This window comes from Python bivittatus, unplaced genomic scaffold (genome assembly GCF_059951505.1).
Source record: "Python bivittatus isolate LINGU-HERP-01145 unplaced genomic scaffold, Pbiv_v1 ctg000610_np1212, whole genome shotgun sequence".
NCBI classification, from domain to species: domain Eukaryota; kingdom Metazoa; phylum Chordata; class Lepidosauria; order Squamata; family Pythonidae; genus Python; species Python bivittatus.
Window position 1 is genome coordinate 16,985,407 of NW_028277088.1, and position 16,941 is coordinate 17,002,347.

The 16,941-nt window shown below is 35.7% G+C and overlaps 1 protein-coding gene across 1 annotated transcript in view; it reads right to left on the reverse strand.

The window, feature by feature from the left end:
• Window positions 1-16,941, reverse strand: part of GPR158 (G protein-coupled receptor 158) — a 128,845-nt gene that overhangs the window by 18,158 nt on the left and 93,746 nt on the right. Inside the window, exons 6-7 of the mRNA XM_088150527.1 lie at window positions 9,825-9,934; window positions 1,186-1,424 (exon numbers count right to left, since the gene is read on the reverse strand). Of these exons, the coding sequence (XP_088006653.1) occupies window positions 1,186-1,424; window positions 9,825-9,934 (349 nt within the window). The remainder of the gene's footprint in view (window positions 1-1,185; window positions 1,425-9,824; window positions 9,935-16,941) is intronic.

Genomic DNA, 16,941 nt, shown 5'->3' on the forward strand with positions numbered 1-16,941 from the left:
TGTAAATTATTGCATTTGCTTTTTCTTTTAATAAGCAAACCTGAAATCAGAGATATGCATGGATAATGCATACATGTCACACTTGCAGAAAGGGGAAAATGATTTTGCCAGTAATTTCAGTTTTTCAGCAAAAGTCTGAATTTTTCCAAGAGGGAGGACTATACATTGTAACAGAAGGCTTTGTTTATTGGATACGTGGTGGATCAAATTTTTGAAAAGCAAAAATTAGTTAGATATTACCACTCAATGCAGACTACTACAATTGCTCTTCAGCCACCCCATGTTTGAGTTGGTTTTCTCTAATATACCGAATAGGAAGTAGTGTCAAGCTTGAGAAAAAGAAAGAAAAGAAGTTCACATATCATAGCCAGGCCTATAATTTTTCTAGCCTTCACTGAGACATAGTAGAATCCTCACTGTTCTCTGGATGGACAGTTATATATATCACAAAAGAGAAAGTACTCAACACTTTCTTTGGCCCAATGAATTCTGAATTTTTTAGTCACAGTGAATTGGATCCCCAACTTAATCATGCTTAGATTAGACCATCTGAAATCAGTGAAACAGAAACTAGTTATGACTAACTTGTTCCACTGATTTCAATGAGTCGGCTTCAAAAAGATACAACTCACTTTTTTCATGGCTTGGGGGAAAAAAAAACAATTGCTTTAAAATTGCATTCACTTTAATGAGTGGATTCTTCAAAGCTACAGCATCTTTTTTTCAGGTTCATGTGCAGAAGTTTGAAAAAGGTTGGACTGCTTTAATGAATAACAGAGATACTGTGCTTGTGTGAGATCCAAAGCACTTCTTTTGACATTTTCAAAGACTGGGCAGGCTTAATATTTTCATACAAGCTTCTATGTGTCAAACTCAACTGTCACAAAGTCCAAATGTCCTTTTCTATCACTTACTTCTGCTAAATTATTATTTTTTCAATTACAAAAGAGTACCATGTGAACAAACAGTTTAAGGCTATAAAATTGTGTAATCTTTGGGAGTAACATTTAGGAAATTAAGAGTTACTTCCGAGTAAACATGTACAGGCAATTAATTATATTTATGAGATTTGACAATATCACTGTGTGTTTTGTTTAAAAGAGTACTATGTTTTAAAAAAACCTTTAAAAACAGCTGAGCAAATGGTCATTCTCATTGTTATCAACAACAACCATGGCATCTTACCAATAGCCATCATGTAATCCCACCGGTCGATCAGGCACATATTGAAGATCAGATGATCTGATGTTTGCCCTTGGCCGATGAGTGAAATATTTCGCTCCAAGTTTTCACACACTGCTGAAGTCCAGCCTGTCAGAAACCACACCACAACCAAAAAGATCACAGCCAGCATCTTCATCACTCGCCCACCTGTCATATATGGAATGCGCTGAACTGTTCGAGAAAGGAACACCTTCAAAGCTCTGCAGAACAAAGAGGCATAATATTACTGATATTACTAACCTCTCCACCTTTGCTTTTCCTCATGGCTTCCAGAACTTTGTAGCATAGAGCCAATTGAGGCTGATCTGGGAAGCTAAGCAGAATCACACCCGGTTAGTACTTGGATGAGGGTCTACCTGGGAATTTCAGGACTGTTGGCTAGACTGGGAAATCAAACAATTTTTTAAGAATCCCAGAAGGAGGAAATGGCATATCACATCTGTAGCACTATCAAGAAACCTGTGTTGATCTTGGAGTTGATCTTGATCTTGATTCAAACTTTTATCTTTTATTTGGAAGGAAAAGACTGTCCAAGTCGGATTAAAGTGGAGTAGAGAAAATCATCACTCTAGAAAAAGGAGATACAATAATGAGGAATATCCAAATATCCATCTTTGGTGGTGGTGGAGTGGATCTAGTATGCATGTTTCTTTGGATATTTATCACTTTCCTTTCACCAGGTCATTTTAGTGCTATTTCCACAATGCTATGGTACAATCTAAACCCACTGCTTTCTTGTCTATAGATAACCGGGGCTGGCAACTTTCCAGTGGGGGGGTTGGCATACTTTGATATTCAAGAGTTACAGTGGGTGGGGTCAGCCTAACTGAAAAAAGGCAGGAAATAAATAAAATAAAATAAGTTAATAAATCAAGGAAGCAAGCAAGTACCACACTTTTCATTTTCCATGACTCTACTGCCAACATTCCAGGATGTGATTTTTGGGGGCTCTAAAGACCACAAGGAAAAGGGTTCAGAGGATCATGTTTCCTGAAAGCCATAAGTTGTCCACCTTGATCAGAAGATGTGTGGTATCTGTTCTTCTAGGCTAACCTGTGATATCAGCACCACTGTTCTTCTAGGCTAAACTGTTTTCCCCACATCCAGCTTTATAGAAGCACCAACTCCAGAAAATTTAACTTAGTAACATGTTCAAAGGTCCATGACCCCAAGCAGATCTCCACCATGAAATTTGGATGTCTTCACATAGCACAATCAATTCAAAAATCCCTATAGCTGGGAGGCGGAGCTGGCATCGCGGCGGTACGGTGTGCGATCTGGAGCTCCCAAGATCGCAGCTGATATCTCCGATGCTGGACGGTCCCGAAGGACCTAAGCCGTCCCGTAGAGACGGCGACTAGATAGGGCACGTCCTGTTGATCCCAGGGATATCGCAAAATCTCTGGTTGATCCGGGAGAAGCCCTGAAACCAGCGACGGAGTGGCAGCCATTGAGACTGCAAAAGCCGGGACAGCTCCAAACGGAAGAAGAAAGTGTGCCAACCGGGTGAGATGGACCTTTATTATTCAATTTTGCTTAGAGAACACCCTAAGTAATCCAAAGTGAATTTTTAAAAGTGAAGAAAAGTGGGACTAAGCGGCGAGATTAAGCCTTTGGGAAAATTCTTTTTAGTTATTTAACTTTCCCTTTTTATGGACTTGAATCTGGCAGAGTGTGGTTTATTTCATTTTTAAACTCAACTGGACTGGCTTTTCTGTTTGATACTCAATAATTTCTGATTTCAAGCATTAGGACTAAGATTTTTTTTTAGTGTTTTAAGAAGCATATTTCTTTCTCTCTTCTTTTCCCTTTTTTTTTTTCCTCTCCTTTCTCTCTGGCTGGGAAAGAGGAAAAGCGAAGTGAAAGCTAATGAAAGAAAGTAGCACTGCCACCTAGAGGCTTGGATATATATATATATATTGTTTTTTCTACTGTGACTTGTTTTACTCATACTCAAGGACTCCTAAAAAGATAGCGAAGTGCATCATAAACTGTTTATATAGGTGCCACCTGAATATTTATAAACAAGACAGCGGAGAGTGGATTCTGAAAATGTTTAAGGTGGAAAGCCTGATTTAGTCACAAGAGCCTTGGACATTTAGTGGCAGTAGCGTACTTCTTGCTAGAGCCTTGGTTTTTTTTTTCTTTTTCTTTTTTTCTTTATTTTTAAAGGAAAAGAAATTTAGCTTTCTTTTCCCCTTCCTTTAATTTTTTTTAACTGTATACTATTGGATTAAGGCGGACAAGTGCCTGAAGGTTTTTCCTTTTCCATTCCCTTTTATTTCCAGGTTTATTTTTATCTCCTTTCTATTGTTTTTCATTTTCACTTTGTGGAATAGTATCTGTGGTTCTTGCCTTGTTCTCTCCCTTTTTTCTTTTTTCTGCAGCTTTAAGCATCAAGATGAGCAAGAAAATAACAGCCCCAATCCCATCAACGTCAGTAGCTTCCTCTTCACCTCCTGGGAGACAACGTTCAATTCAGACAATGATACAATATGAAAAAGAGAAGGAAGTGACATTACAGGCAATTATGCAAGAAATTCAGAAGATTGGAAAGAGGACGGAGAATATTGAGCATAGAATTGAAAAGACAGATGAAAGTATACAACAGATGATGACAAAATATGAGGAGAGATTTAAGAAAATTGAAGATGAAGACACACAAAGAGATAAGAAAATTGGAGATATTGATACTCGACTGAGTGAAGTCGAAAAAGCCAGGAGTGACTTGCTAGGATGGGAAATTGATAAATCAGAATACTATTTGAGATTTCAAAACATAGAGGAAGGAAAAGGTGAAAACCTTGCGGAAATAATGATAGAAATACTGGCAGAAGCATTGGAGATAACCACAGAGAAGATGTCGGATGGGATGGATGAAATTTTTCGTGTATATATGAGATATGCAATGAGAAATAAACTACCAAGAGAAGTACACATAAGATTTACTAAAAAAACTATTAAGGCACAGATACTCCAGGTGGCAAGAGAGAAAACACTAAAGTACAAAGATAAAGAAATTGTAGTCCTGAAGCAGGTGCCAAGAAAAGTAAGAGATATAAGAAGGCAATACTCATTCCTGACTAAAGAGTTACTTAGAAGAGGAGTAAATTACAGATGGTTGATTCCAGAAGGTCTTCAGTTCACTTGGCAGGAGCAAAGACAAAGAGTTGATACAGTCCAAAAAGCAGAGCTATTCTATTCAGAATTCTTTAAAGGAAAAGAAGAAGACACACAAAAGGAAGAGTCGTTAATTGAGTTTCAAGAAGAAGGTGCAGCAGCAACTGGAAAAGAAAAAGAAGAAAGTGGGGGAGATGGTGCTCCTAGAGAACAACGAGAAGTAAGATCTACTAGAGCAATTAAACCCTCGTATAAAGCCTAACATGGAGGAAAGAAAATTGATTACGATCAATATAAATGGACTTAATTTGGCTATTAAAAGAAGGAAAGTATTTCATAAATTAGAGAAGTTAAAGTTTGATATAATTTGTCTGCAAGAAGTACATATCAAAAAACAACACGAATATTTGTTGCAGCAAAAAAAATGGGTAAATTATTCACTTCCTTGCCACAATGTAAAAAAAGAGGTGTGGTCCTATATATTAGAGATACAATGCCAGCAGAACAAATCTATGCGGATGATGATGGAAGGATTTTGATGGTTGAAATAATAGATAATAATGTTAAAACTCTTTTAATTGCAATTTATGCGCCCAATGACAATCAAGAAAAATTTTATAGGAAATTACATATGAAAATAGCTGAATTGGATTATGTTAATATTTGTATGATGGGAGATTTTAATGGAATAATGAATGATCAATTAGACTATAAAACACAGAAATTGACAAAGAGAACTAGGAAGACATTGCCAAAATCCTTCCTTCGAATGACAGAAGAAATAGACTTGAAAGATGCTTGGAGAGAAAGAAACCCAGCAAACAAACAATATACTTTTTATTCAGACAGACATGCATCTTGGTCTAGAATTGACATGATATGGATGTCAGCGGATTTATTTGCTAACATTCGAGAAATTGAAATACAAACAAGTATTTGGGCCGACCACAACCCAATGGTAGTTATCTGGAAAGGACAATGGAAGAGATCTAGATGGACTTTAAATAACAGGATACTAAAAGAAAAAGATTTCAAACAAAAAATAGAGAAAGAACTTACCTTCTTTTTTAATGTAAATAAAAAAGAGGACACATCATTACAGAATCTTTGGGATACAATGAAGGCTTATACAAGAGGTTTAATAATAGATTATACAAGGAAAAGAAACATAACGCAGAAAAAGACTTTTAAACTATTGGAGGATGACCATAAAAAATTGGAAGAAGAGTTACAGAAATCCCCGCAAAAAAAGATATTAAAGCTAAAATGGATTTAATTAAACATAAAATGGGATTAATGGAAAAGGAGGAGCTGGCACAAAAAATTAGAAGTGCTAAACAGAATTATTTTGAAGATGCAAATAAACCAGGTAGATGGCTAGCTTATAAACTGAGAAAAGAGAGAGAATCAAAAAGGATTAATCAATTGATAAATGAAGAAGGACAGATCTACTTTGGTAATGAGGACAAGAAAAAAATTATACAAGATTACTATGGAAAATTGTACTATCAAGAGAATGTACAAGAAGAAGAAGTAAGACAACATTTACAGAAAGCGAAATTACCTCAGATACCTAAAGACATTGAAATAATGTTAGAGGGGAATATAACTATGATGGAACTAACAGAAGCTCTAAAAAAGCAGAATGTCGGGAAAGCCCCGGGTCCAGATGGGCTGCCAGTGGAATTTTACAAAACCTTCCAGGACATATTGAGCCTTCAACTATTGGAAGTTATGAATGAAGTTATGACAAAGAAGAGGATACCCCAAACATGGACTGAAGCATATATTACACTTATACCAAAGGAGGACACTGACCCACTACAGGTTAAAAATTATAGACCTATATCTCTACTAAATTCAGATTATAAAATTTTTGCTTCAATATTGGCAGAAAGACTAAAAAGATATTTAAATAATTTTATCCATGCCGATCAAAACGGATTTTTGCCAAAGAGACAAATTAAAGACAACATGAGAGTAATTCTGGACACACTGGAATACTATGAGGCACACCCTGAAAAGCAAATGGCCCTGATATTTTTAGACGCACAAAAAGCCTTTGACAACGTGAATTGGCGATTTATGCTACTGCAATTGGAACAAATGGGCTTTGGTAGAAAATTTACCCAAGCCATTGAAACAATATATCATAAACAGACTGCAAAAATCATGATAAATGGAGATTTAACAGAACAGATAGACATAACAAAAGGGACGAGACAAGGTTGTCCACTATCGCCCTTGTTGTTTGTCTTAACACTAGAAGTGTTGAACAGGAATATAAGAGAAGAGAAAGAAATAAAAGGAATGAAGATTAAAAGGAAGAGTACAAATTGCAAGCTTTTGCAGATGACCTAGTATTTATACTAGAGGACCCACTGGAAACAGCACCTAAATTAGTTGAAAAGATAGAAGAATATGGAAAAGTAGCAGGACTAAAAATAAATAAAGACAAAACAAAGATATTAACAAAGAATATGCTAGCAAGGCAAAAGAAAGAATTGGAAGAAGTCTTGGAAATACAGGTTACAAACAGGGTTAAATACCTAGGGATATACATTACACCAAGATGTAGTACATTGAAGGAGGATAATTATCTTAAACTTAAACGACAGATTGTAATAGATCTGACAAAATGGGAGAATTTACAATTATCAATGACTGGGAGAATATCCACTATCAAGATGAATATATTGCCTAGGATGTTATATTTATTCCAGACAATTCCAATTCGTTTAGGGAAAGAGTTTTTTGATGATTTAAATAAAATTGTATTGAAATATATCTGGCAGGGCAAAAAGCAAGAATAAAGCTTAAATTACTACAAGATGCAAGAGTAAGAGGTGGGTTTGCCTTGCCTAATTGGGAATTATACTATCAGGCGACAAATCTGATGTGGGTAAAGGACTGGATAACTTTAAGAAATAATAGACTATTGACTTTAGAGGGACATGACCTGTTGTTGGGCTGGCATGCTTTCTTATGGTATAAGGGAACGAAAACACAGGGCTACTTTAGAAGGCACTATATTCGAGAGGCATTGTTTTTAAACTGGGAGAAGATAAGAAGACAATATTATTTAAAAGTTCCACGATGGATATCCACTATTGAAGCTTTTTCTTATTCAATAACATATAAAAAGGAACAAACAGTTAGATATACTGAGATATTGAATGAAAAGGGTGAACTTAAAACTATGCAAGCGTTAGAAGAACAAGGTATAAAAATGAACTGGTTTTCATATTTGCAAATACAATCTAGATTTGATAAAGATTTTAAAACAGAAGGTATCTATGATGAGCTGACTGTTTTAGATAAAATTTTGATGGGCACTGATGAAAAGGTGATTAAAAAACTTTATGGACATTTACTAGAATTTAAGATGGAGGAAGAACAGGTTAAAGATACAATGATTGCATGGGGGAAAAATTTTGGATATGGAATTGATTTAGAGAAGTGGCAAAAACTATGGTCTCAAAACTATAAAATGACAATGTCAACTGCATATAAAGAAAACTTGTATAAGATGTTTTACAGGTGGCATTTACCTCCAGCAAGGATTGCGAGAATGTATAAGAACAAGTCTGATAAATGTTGGAAGTGTCATCAGAAGCCCGGTACATATTACCATATGTGGTGGACATGTCCAGAAGCTAAAAGATATTGGATTAAAATCCACACATGGTTGGAAAAAATGACAAAACAACATATAGACTTTAAACCAGAGACATTTCTATTAGGAATTATACCTGAAACATATAGTAAAGAACTGAAATATTTGATTGTAAATGTTTTGACAGCGGCTAGAATTGTATTTGCTAAAAACTGGAAAAATGAAAAAGTACCTATGCAGGAGGAAGTTATTAAGAAAATTATGGAATGTGCAGAGATGAGTAAATTAACATTTGAAATTAGAGAGCAAGAAGATAAACAATTCTATATGATATGGGATCTGTTTTATCAATGGTTGGATGAAAAGATATAGTAATGTAATAGATCAGCAAATTATATAATAGAAACTTGACAAACTGATATAAATTACTATATATATATATATATATATATATATAATCAATGGATAAAAATGATATAAATCTTATTATGAAAGCTGATGTTATAGACTAGTAACAAATGAATAATAATTGATAATTGATAAATATATAAATATATGTTAGATAGATGACATGAGATTCTATATAAATGATGAGTGAAGACTATGAAAGGATGGCACAAATGATTGGTAACTGGCTGACACACGGTTTAAAATGGAAGATGGTTTTTTTTAATGTTTTTTATGTTATTGTTTGTATGTGTTTGTTGTAAAAAATAAAAAAAATAATAATAAAAAAAAAAAATCCCTATAGCTGAGCTGTACAATAACAGCTGAGCCAACTTCTTAGAATGACTGTGTATCCCTTTGAAGTGCCCTGGTTTGTGGGCAACTTCATTATTTGCTAGAAATCATTAAGAGATTATTATCTCCTTATTAGTGCTTTGCTTATTTGTCCCTTAGCAAAGTTTTCCACAAGAAGGAATACAGAAGCTCTCAAAATCAATATTTATCAGAGTGCTTACATATGAAAATAGATTTGAGTCATGCTCACTAGTAATCCTCTTCTGTAGCTTAGCCAGCTCAGCCAATGCACCCAGAACTTGATACCCCAGAAAACTTTGAACCAAAGACATGCCTCTGATGAGAAAATCTTGCAGAATGGCAGTGCTGAATAATCTTGATGCAGCAAAATTCTTAGAAATAAATTACAGTTCAGCCTTCCTTCAGGCAAGCATTTTCTGTCATTTTAAAGATCTGTCATTTATTTTCATATAATATTTGTTAGTTCGTAAGCTGCCACAACTTCCTTTCTAGAAATGTCAGCATTCAAGTCTCTTGCTTACTAAACAACCTCTTTACTATAATGCAGAAATGCATAATCTGAGATTCAGGGATCATGCTCCCCAAGAACCCTCTCAATACTTGCTACCAAAGGAAAAAAAATACTGTGGCAGGAAGGGGAATTAATCACAGTAACTGTATTTAATGAATTGAGTTTATATTTAATCAAAGTTAAATCAAATTTAGTTTTGTCCAGGTTTTCCTGTTTCTTTTTTTCCTGGTTCTATTTTGGGGAGTGTAGTCCTTGACTAGGAAAAAGATCTGCACCCCTCTTGTTTTAGAGCAGTTTTTCCTAAAAATTGCTTTCGCATATAGGAAGTTATTTTTTTAAACAAGATATGAGTAAGGCAACTTTATAGGTTTGCTCACACATAAGAAGACAGAAGACCAAGCCCTTTGCTGGGTTTATTTGATCATAGACTGCATAAAACGTCTGCAGAAAAAGATACTAGTTCATTGCTTAAAAATGTGATGTCTATTATGAGAAAAGGGCCATAATCCATTCCTGTACTTTTGGCCATACACATGTGGATGTGTGCACCTTAAATTTACACAAAAGTGGAAACAGCAAAGTATCCTGTACCTGTGCAGCTTGAGTGTGACTGTTCCATAAACTGTAGCAAATCCGAGGAGACGAACCCACCTTAGCAGAACACAGCGAAAAACACTTGGCTCGAAGTACAAAATGACAACCTATAAAAGAAAAGGACATAGAGGAGATATCAGCTAAATCTAAATTAGGGTGATATAGTATTGGATCACTCTATTTTCCTTTCTTCCTTCTTGGTAAAATTGTGGAATGAGAGTGCCTAGGGAGAACAGATAAACACTGAAAAGAACAGAGAAGTTTCCTCATCAAACCTTGATTTCTCCTTGTTTGGTGGAAAGTTGGGGTAACATGAAACACAGTCCAATTGCATGGGTTGTATTAGAATGTATTTTGGTTGGAAATGGCATGTGTTTCCAATCAAAGTACATTTTAGTACAATGTATTGACCATAGTTACATTATCCAGTTCAGATTTAGAGGAGTTGTAGGATTGAGAAACCAGAAATAGATCCAGACTCTTCAGAAATCCAGATCCCAACCCAGGCCCAGTTTGAATCAGATCATCATCCATCTGTATATGCAGAGCCCGAACTACAGGACCTAACTCCCTCTAACCATGGCACCATCATGGTTAGGGGGAGGTTTGGTGAGTTGAGCATGGCCAAAGGGCAAGATTGCAAGGCTGGACTTCAAGGGAGTAGCAGGTCCAATTGTGAGCTGATCATTACCAGCTGGATCCAGGAGAGTGTGGGTTAGTTGGAACATAAGAAAAAAAATCTCATTGAGCAGGTAGCCTTGTCATTTCCTATTGGAAATACTTATCTTCTTCAACCTACTATGAATCTTGACCTCCTTATGACTTTGCTCTTGCCTGATTCCTTCAACTTAGCTATAATTTTCAGACCACATTTGACTCTGTTTGCTTACTCCTCTCTGGTGGACTGACTTTTGCACAACCTACTTGAGACTGCTCGTATTTAACACCCCTGAATAACTTATATGAGGAGTATGCTGCAGAACCATATTTACTTCTTTTGTCACAGAAATTTGTATTTGTACAAACTTCTACAGAGAGAGCTTTGACTGAGATATGTACCTAGCTTCTAGTCCAATTCAGCAGCCCTATCAAACAAGTATCTTTGCAAAGAGAGTCTGAAACTACACATTCCAAATTGTGGTGGGCAAATCTGTCCATTTTTATGAAGCATTTGCATTTTATCTGGGTTTTTTTTAATTTGATTTTTTTTAAAGTTTGCAGTAACATCTGTGGCTTGCATTCGTGTTCCTTCACACATATACAATTTGGCCTAGCTGATACAGTAAACAACTTTGCGAACAATTTCCATGATGTAATACATTATTATATTAATTGTTTTTGCAGACAATTTTTATATTTCCCTAATACAACAACTTTTTTCATGTATTTTTACACAGTTACCCCTAATACTCTAGTTTATTATTTGGTGACCTATCCTATATAATTTGAAGAATTGCAAATTTTGAAGGACAGCTGAGTTTTAGATTCTGAATTGTTTTGAAAAGGAAAAATATGATAAGTTTACATTTGAATACAAACCAAACTCATTTTCCCTTCATTTCTTCTAGGCACTGAGATGTGGGGCATTACAGGGCCTCGTTGGATAAAAGGACTACAGCAAATGCTTTTAGCTCTACTCCTGAAGCAAATAAATCAAAATAATCTTCATGCTGAATGGAAAGACCAAGAAGTTTCTTTTCATCTTCCTGTTAGCAGCATTGAGGTAGCAGGCTAGTGGCATAAAAAATGGCTGATCTTTTTCATACCGCTTGCTACAACAAAGTTTGAGAGAAAGCATTTTTGGAAGGAATAACCTGCAGGCAGACAGTGGCATGACTGACCATGTACTACTTTGAGCTAAACCATCCCCTTGTTTGGCTTTTATTAATTCATATATGTGGGCATGTTCTCTCTCCAATATTCTACTCCTTTTGGAAAACACCTACATAAGTGGCACTGAGTTTTGATATTGACATTGGACAACATTGACATTGGTTGGGTTTGGTATAATCTTATTCAATATTTTGCATTTTCTTCTTCTCTTTTAGGAGAAGGCCTTTTTCTGTGTTACTATTTGCCTCACTTGAAATAATAAAGCAGTAACGATCATAATTTTCTATTGATTCTTCATCTTATTGTTTCTTTCACTTTTCATTTTAACTTGTATATTTTATATAACATCCATTCATTTATATAGCATCAATTCATGTTTACTTATTGTTTTATTGCTTTCAATTTTATAATAAGCTACGTTGAACTTTTAATGGGAAGTGGTGAGATCAATAAATAAATGGATAATAATTAATAAATAAGTAAGCATCTAAGCATCATGAGCAGTTTTCTTCCTATCTTGCTTTATCACCATCACAGCCAGATGAAGTTTGCATAAGGAAGAATATCCAAACTGATCTGAATGCACAGAGCTGCACTTTCCACTCTGAACTCAATGTTGCTTTTCGCTATAACTCTAGAAATCCAAGAAGAAAGAATGTGAAACAGCAGTTGCTTCCATTCAGCTGAAACTGACCCTATGATGATGCTTAATAAAGAAATAAAAGGCCACTGTGTATAATATAAAACACACATTCATGCTGATATCTAGGCAATAGCAACAAACACATTTGCTATGGCCCGATAGGTGCTTCAGTGCCTACTTAAATAAAAATCAATGTTTTAATAAACTATCTTAAAGGCAGGTTTCTAGCCATTTTTAAGTATTTATTTATTTATTTATTACACAATATATTGGCCACCCGACTCCCAACGTCTCTGGGCAGCTTACAATTTACGAAACAAACAATGACAAAAGACAAAATGAAATATGAACAGCCCCCAAACAACATAAAACCAAAGTAAACCCATCTAACACGCTGCCCTAGAGCCTGGGAGAACAGCCAGATCTTTCATTGCTTTCTGAATGTCATCAGGGTGGGAGCCATCCGGATCTCTGGGGGGAAATGATCCCAGCAGGCAGCTGCCATAACAGAGTATTATTTCCCTCAAATTTCAATGTTCAGAATACCTGTCCTTTGTTTTCCTGGTAGAATTGCCAAAGAGCTTGAAATGGAATTAAATCTGAACTGATAGCCTGAAATTAAACTCATGGAAGGCCATGCTGTTCAAGGGATTATGGGTATTAGTCCAACATATCAGGAAGACTCCAAGATGGGAAAGGCTGGCTTAGTATATTTGCCCCAGAACAGGCCAATAAATAGGAGGAGCTTATGGTATAAGAGCCTTTAGATAGGATTCTAAATTTACTTGAGTTGGAAAAAGAACTGTATGAAGATTGTGTTTCCACCCAGAGAAGTTTTCCACCGAGGGAAAATGGAGGAAGGCAGTTTTATTTCCACACATTTCTCTGAGGGAGAAGACATATTCCACCAGTTTCTGACTGGCTGGGCTCACTCGTAGCACTGACAACAAAAATAGCACAACTTCTGGCTTCAAAGGACCCCTCCTCCAGTTGTTGTAGCAAGAGTGGTAACTGTGGTCTCTGGCTACCATTTTGCAGCCCTATAAAGTCCTGGACTTAATTTGTCCTGGGGCATTTGGCAGTAAAAATAGTGGAGGTTACATCTAAATTATTATGAAAACAACAGCCAGCATTTTTATCCCCCAGATAAGCTGGTTGGTTATCTGAAGGCATTATAATTGTTCAAATGATATTAAAGCTTACGTCAGATGTGTAAAGTTAATTACAGGAGAGTAAACTGTGGGAGTGAGGGGAAAATCAAAGTGTGGAACTCTTAATTACTTTTCTAGCTGTTCTGAGGAACAGGTATTAAAGGGAAAGTGTCCTTAAATGTCATCCTCAGCTAATAAGTATCACAATAATTAATGGTTGTTGAAGCAAAGTTGCTTAAGGTCATTCTTTTAAATTCTAAAGACAGCCAGTGGATTAGATTTTCAAAAGCATCCTGGTGATCCTGCAGCCCCCATTCCAACTGGCATTCATTTTAATTGGGGCTAATGTATTTATGTTCCTGGAACACAGATCCTAAACAAATCATGGCAAGTTGCATGGGTTACACTGGAACACTGCATACCACTTTGATCCACTATTTGTACAGGGATGATATTTAGATCAGTCTAAAACTACCTGTTTCCACAGTGTTTAATTTTTCAGTTTATTAAAATAATAACTGAAAATGTATATTTCCTATTGTACTACCTACATACACTTTTCTGCACAACCTGCCTGACCACCCCAACAGATTAAGTTGTTCTATTTCTGCCGAGATATGCTTTTTCTATGCAGCTTTCTATTATATGTTATTTAAGTACAACATAGCCTTAACAACCTTTATTTACCCAACTCAGCCAGATATGCTTTAGAGTTTTATACAATTTTCCAAATGTATATTAACTTCAACTAACTTTTTTTGTCTTTCATACTGCAGTGGTCATCTCTGGTAGATCGCTTTGATGTAATGCATTGGTTCCCAAATTGGTTATTCACAGGAATATTTTGGCAAATGGTGCAGGTATAAATAATATACATAATAAAAAATAAAATATATAATAAATAATAAAATGGCTAGAATCTCAAAAGATCACAATTTTCATTTTTAAAAAATGTAGTTCATCTTTCTTTAATTTGGGGGCCCTGGAGATACCAACTGGTTGGTTCAAAGTGTGTCATAAAGCTCATACACAACTCACATCAACCCCTAGTTTATGCAATAATCCTCAAAAGCTTTAAATAGAAGATGTAATGGCCTACATAAAGAGAAAGTAGGAAACTACTGAGGTTTCAGATTTTTTGTGCATTATACAATTCAGTGGGGTACATCTCAGCATGTAGATGCATCCATTCAAGAATGGACATTTTTGTTTCTCTGCATCACCTTTTTAAAGGTGTATAGACTCAGTTACAGTGGTGATGAGGGCATCATTGGAAGACCTGAAAGACCAGGTTACAGACAGATTGTCATGGAGGAAATCTATCTATACGGTCGCTAAGAATTGACTACAACAAGAGCTGACAACAACTGGTTGCACTGTTAATTTTTATGTAATTATTATGATAATTCTCAGCTGCCTATATGTATAATTGCAATTGTTTAAATGGTTTTAATGATGTGAAATTGTTCACCGCCCAGAGTCACTTGGATTGAGATGGGTGGCTATAGAAATCGAATAAATAAATAAAAAATAAATAAACAACTTGTTGGCACATAATCAATCAATCAAAAAAGAAAGCAACTGAGCATGAAATAAAACGGCCAAGTATTGGAGTCTGATATCCATGAGATATCACTGCATTGAGAAGTGTATTTATAGTACATGGGTTAGGTGCTTCAAAAAATTCCAGCTAACCATTCACTGGCTTTACATGTTCATGAAAAATACCAACTGATGCATGTAAAGCTTGAGTCTTCTTATTTGCAGTCTGTATATGCTCCGATGTAAGGGGCCCACATTCCCTAGGAGAGTATAGGTTGCAAGCCCACTTGAGCTGCAGTTCAACATATCTACAGAGTACTATGTAGGACAAAGTGGCATTGTGCAGACTGAGACAACTGGGAACAGGCAGTAAGAAAAAAATGAATATAAAATATTTTGCATGTAAATTTCATTATAGATATACCAGCAAGGCTTTACAGATTGATGCATAAGCCTTAGATGACAAGAGCAAATGCTTATTTTAGCCAAAAGGATAAAAACAAAGTCGTCTAATAGAAAAGTGTAGCATCAGCACATTTGAATGTGATCATACTTGAACAGATCTGTGTAAATTTCCTCCTTCCTCCCAGATTTTTCCTAATACAAATTTATAGTCAAAGATGCCTTTCCAACTATATTAGTCTAATGTAAAAGTTTGTCTAGAATTGCCATCTTTTAGTTATTATAAAATCCTTTCTTAGTGACACATGAAGAAGGAAAGAATTGGTATTTGGCAACTCAATCGGTCCATAATTCTGAACCTTTCTACTTTGCAGGACAATCTTAACCCACAAATTGCTGCTTTTAATGGTTTACAGTGCACCAGAAAAGAGCTTGAAGAAATGAGTTCTTCCAGATATAGAGACCCCACCCTGACGTGTTCTGGAGGCAGGAAAGTGGACTGGCAATTTTAGTAGTATATACATTTATCTGCAACCATAGGTTTCAGCAAAATTTGTATAAAATTACAACAATCCATATCAGTTCACTACATCCCCTCTAATATTAACAGCACTATTTGTCAACATCTGCTTTTGTATCTTCCTTGCGGCCATTGCAAACAATGCAACTTGTTTTGTTACATGTTCATCTACATCAGTCAACAGAAAATAGATTTTTTTGTCCTAAATTAGACTGATTCAGTTGGTTTAACAAAGACACGATGAATCTAGCTCCAGGTTCCTGATATAATTTGCAGTGTAATAAGTAATGGATCCGATCTTCCACCTGTGAATTATTACAAATGCATAAACGGTGTGTAGTTGGTAATCCTTTATATCTTCCGCCCAAATAGGCTGTTGGCATTGTTTGAAAATGTTCTGTGAAAGCTTGTCTCAGGCAATGGGATTTAAGAGACTGTAAATTATATGACATTCCTTGTCCATCTTTAAAAGATCAATACCACTTGGCCAACTTAAGCTTACATACCTGCTCTCTATTTTGTCTAAAATCTTTAAAAAATAAGTAGTCCCTCAGTAGTGTGTGATAATTTATGTCATTCAACAGTACCTGATCTAGTGATAATTATGAGAATAGTTTTAGACACAAATTCACCCATCTATTACTGTTAAATTGTTCGTGGAGGCATTGTTTTGCCAAATAAATATTGGGCATGAGGACTAATTTCCTATAATATAAGATTAATGCTTTTGTGGACTGGCAATTACAAGCATCTCTATCCCCCCAAGCATCTCCCCCCCCCCCCAAGACCTTATCTTTGCTAATCTGGAGCTGGTTCAGCTAACCCCTGTCCCTTTTGCTTTTAATAGGATGATGCCAAAAGATGAAGGCCCTCAGGATTAAAAAGTCCAATGAAATTGTCACCCACCTCCCACACCAACTGGAATAAGATAAAAGAAAACAATATTGGTGCGAGGTGATTCCTTCAAGGAAAGATATTCCAGTCCTGGAATGTCATAGCCAAAATCTCTACTTATAATCTTCC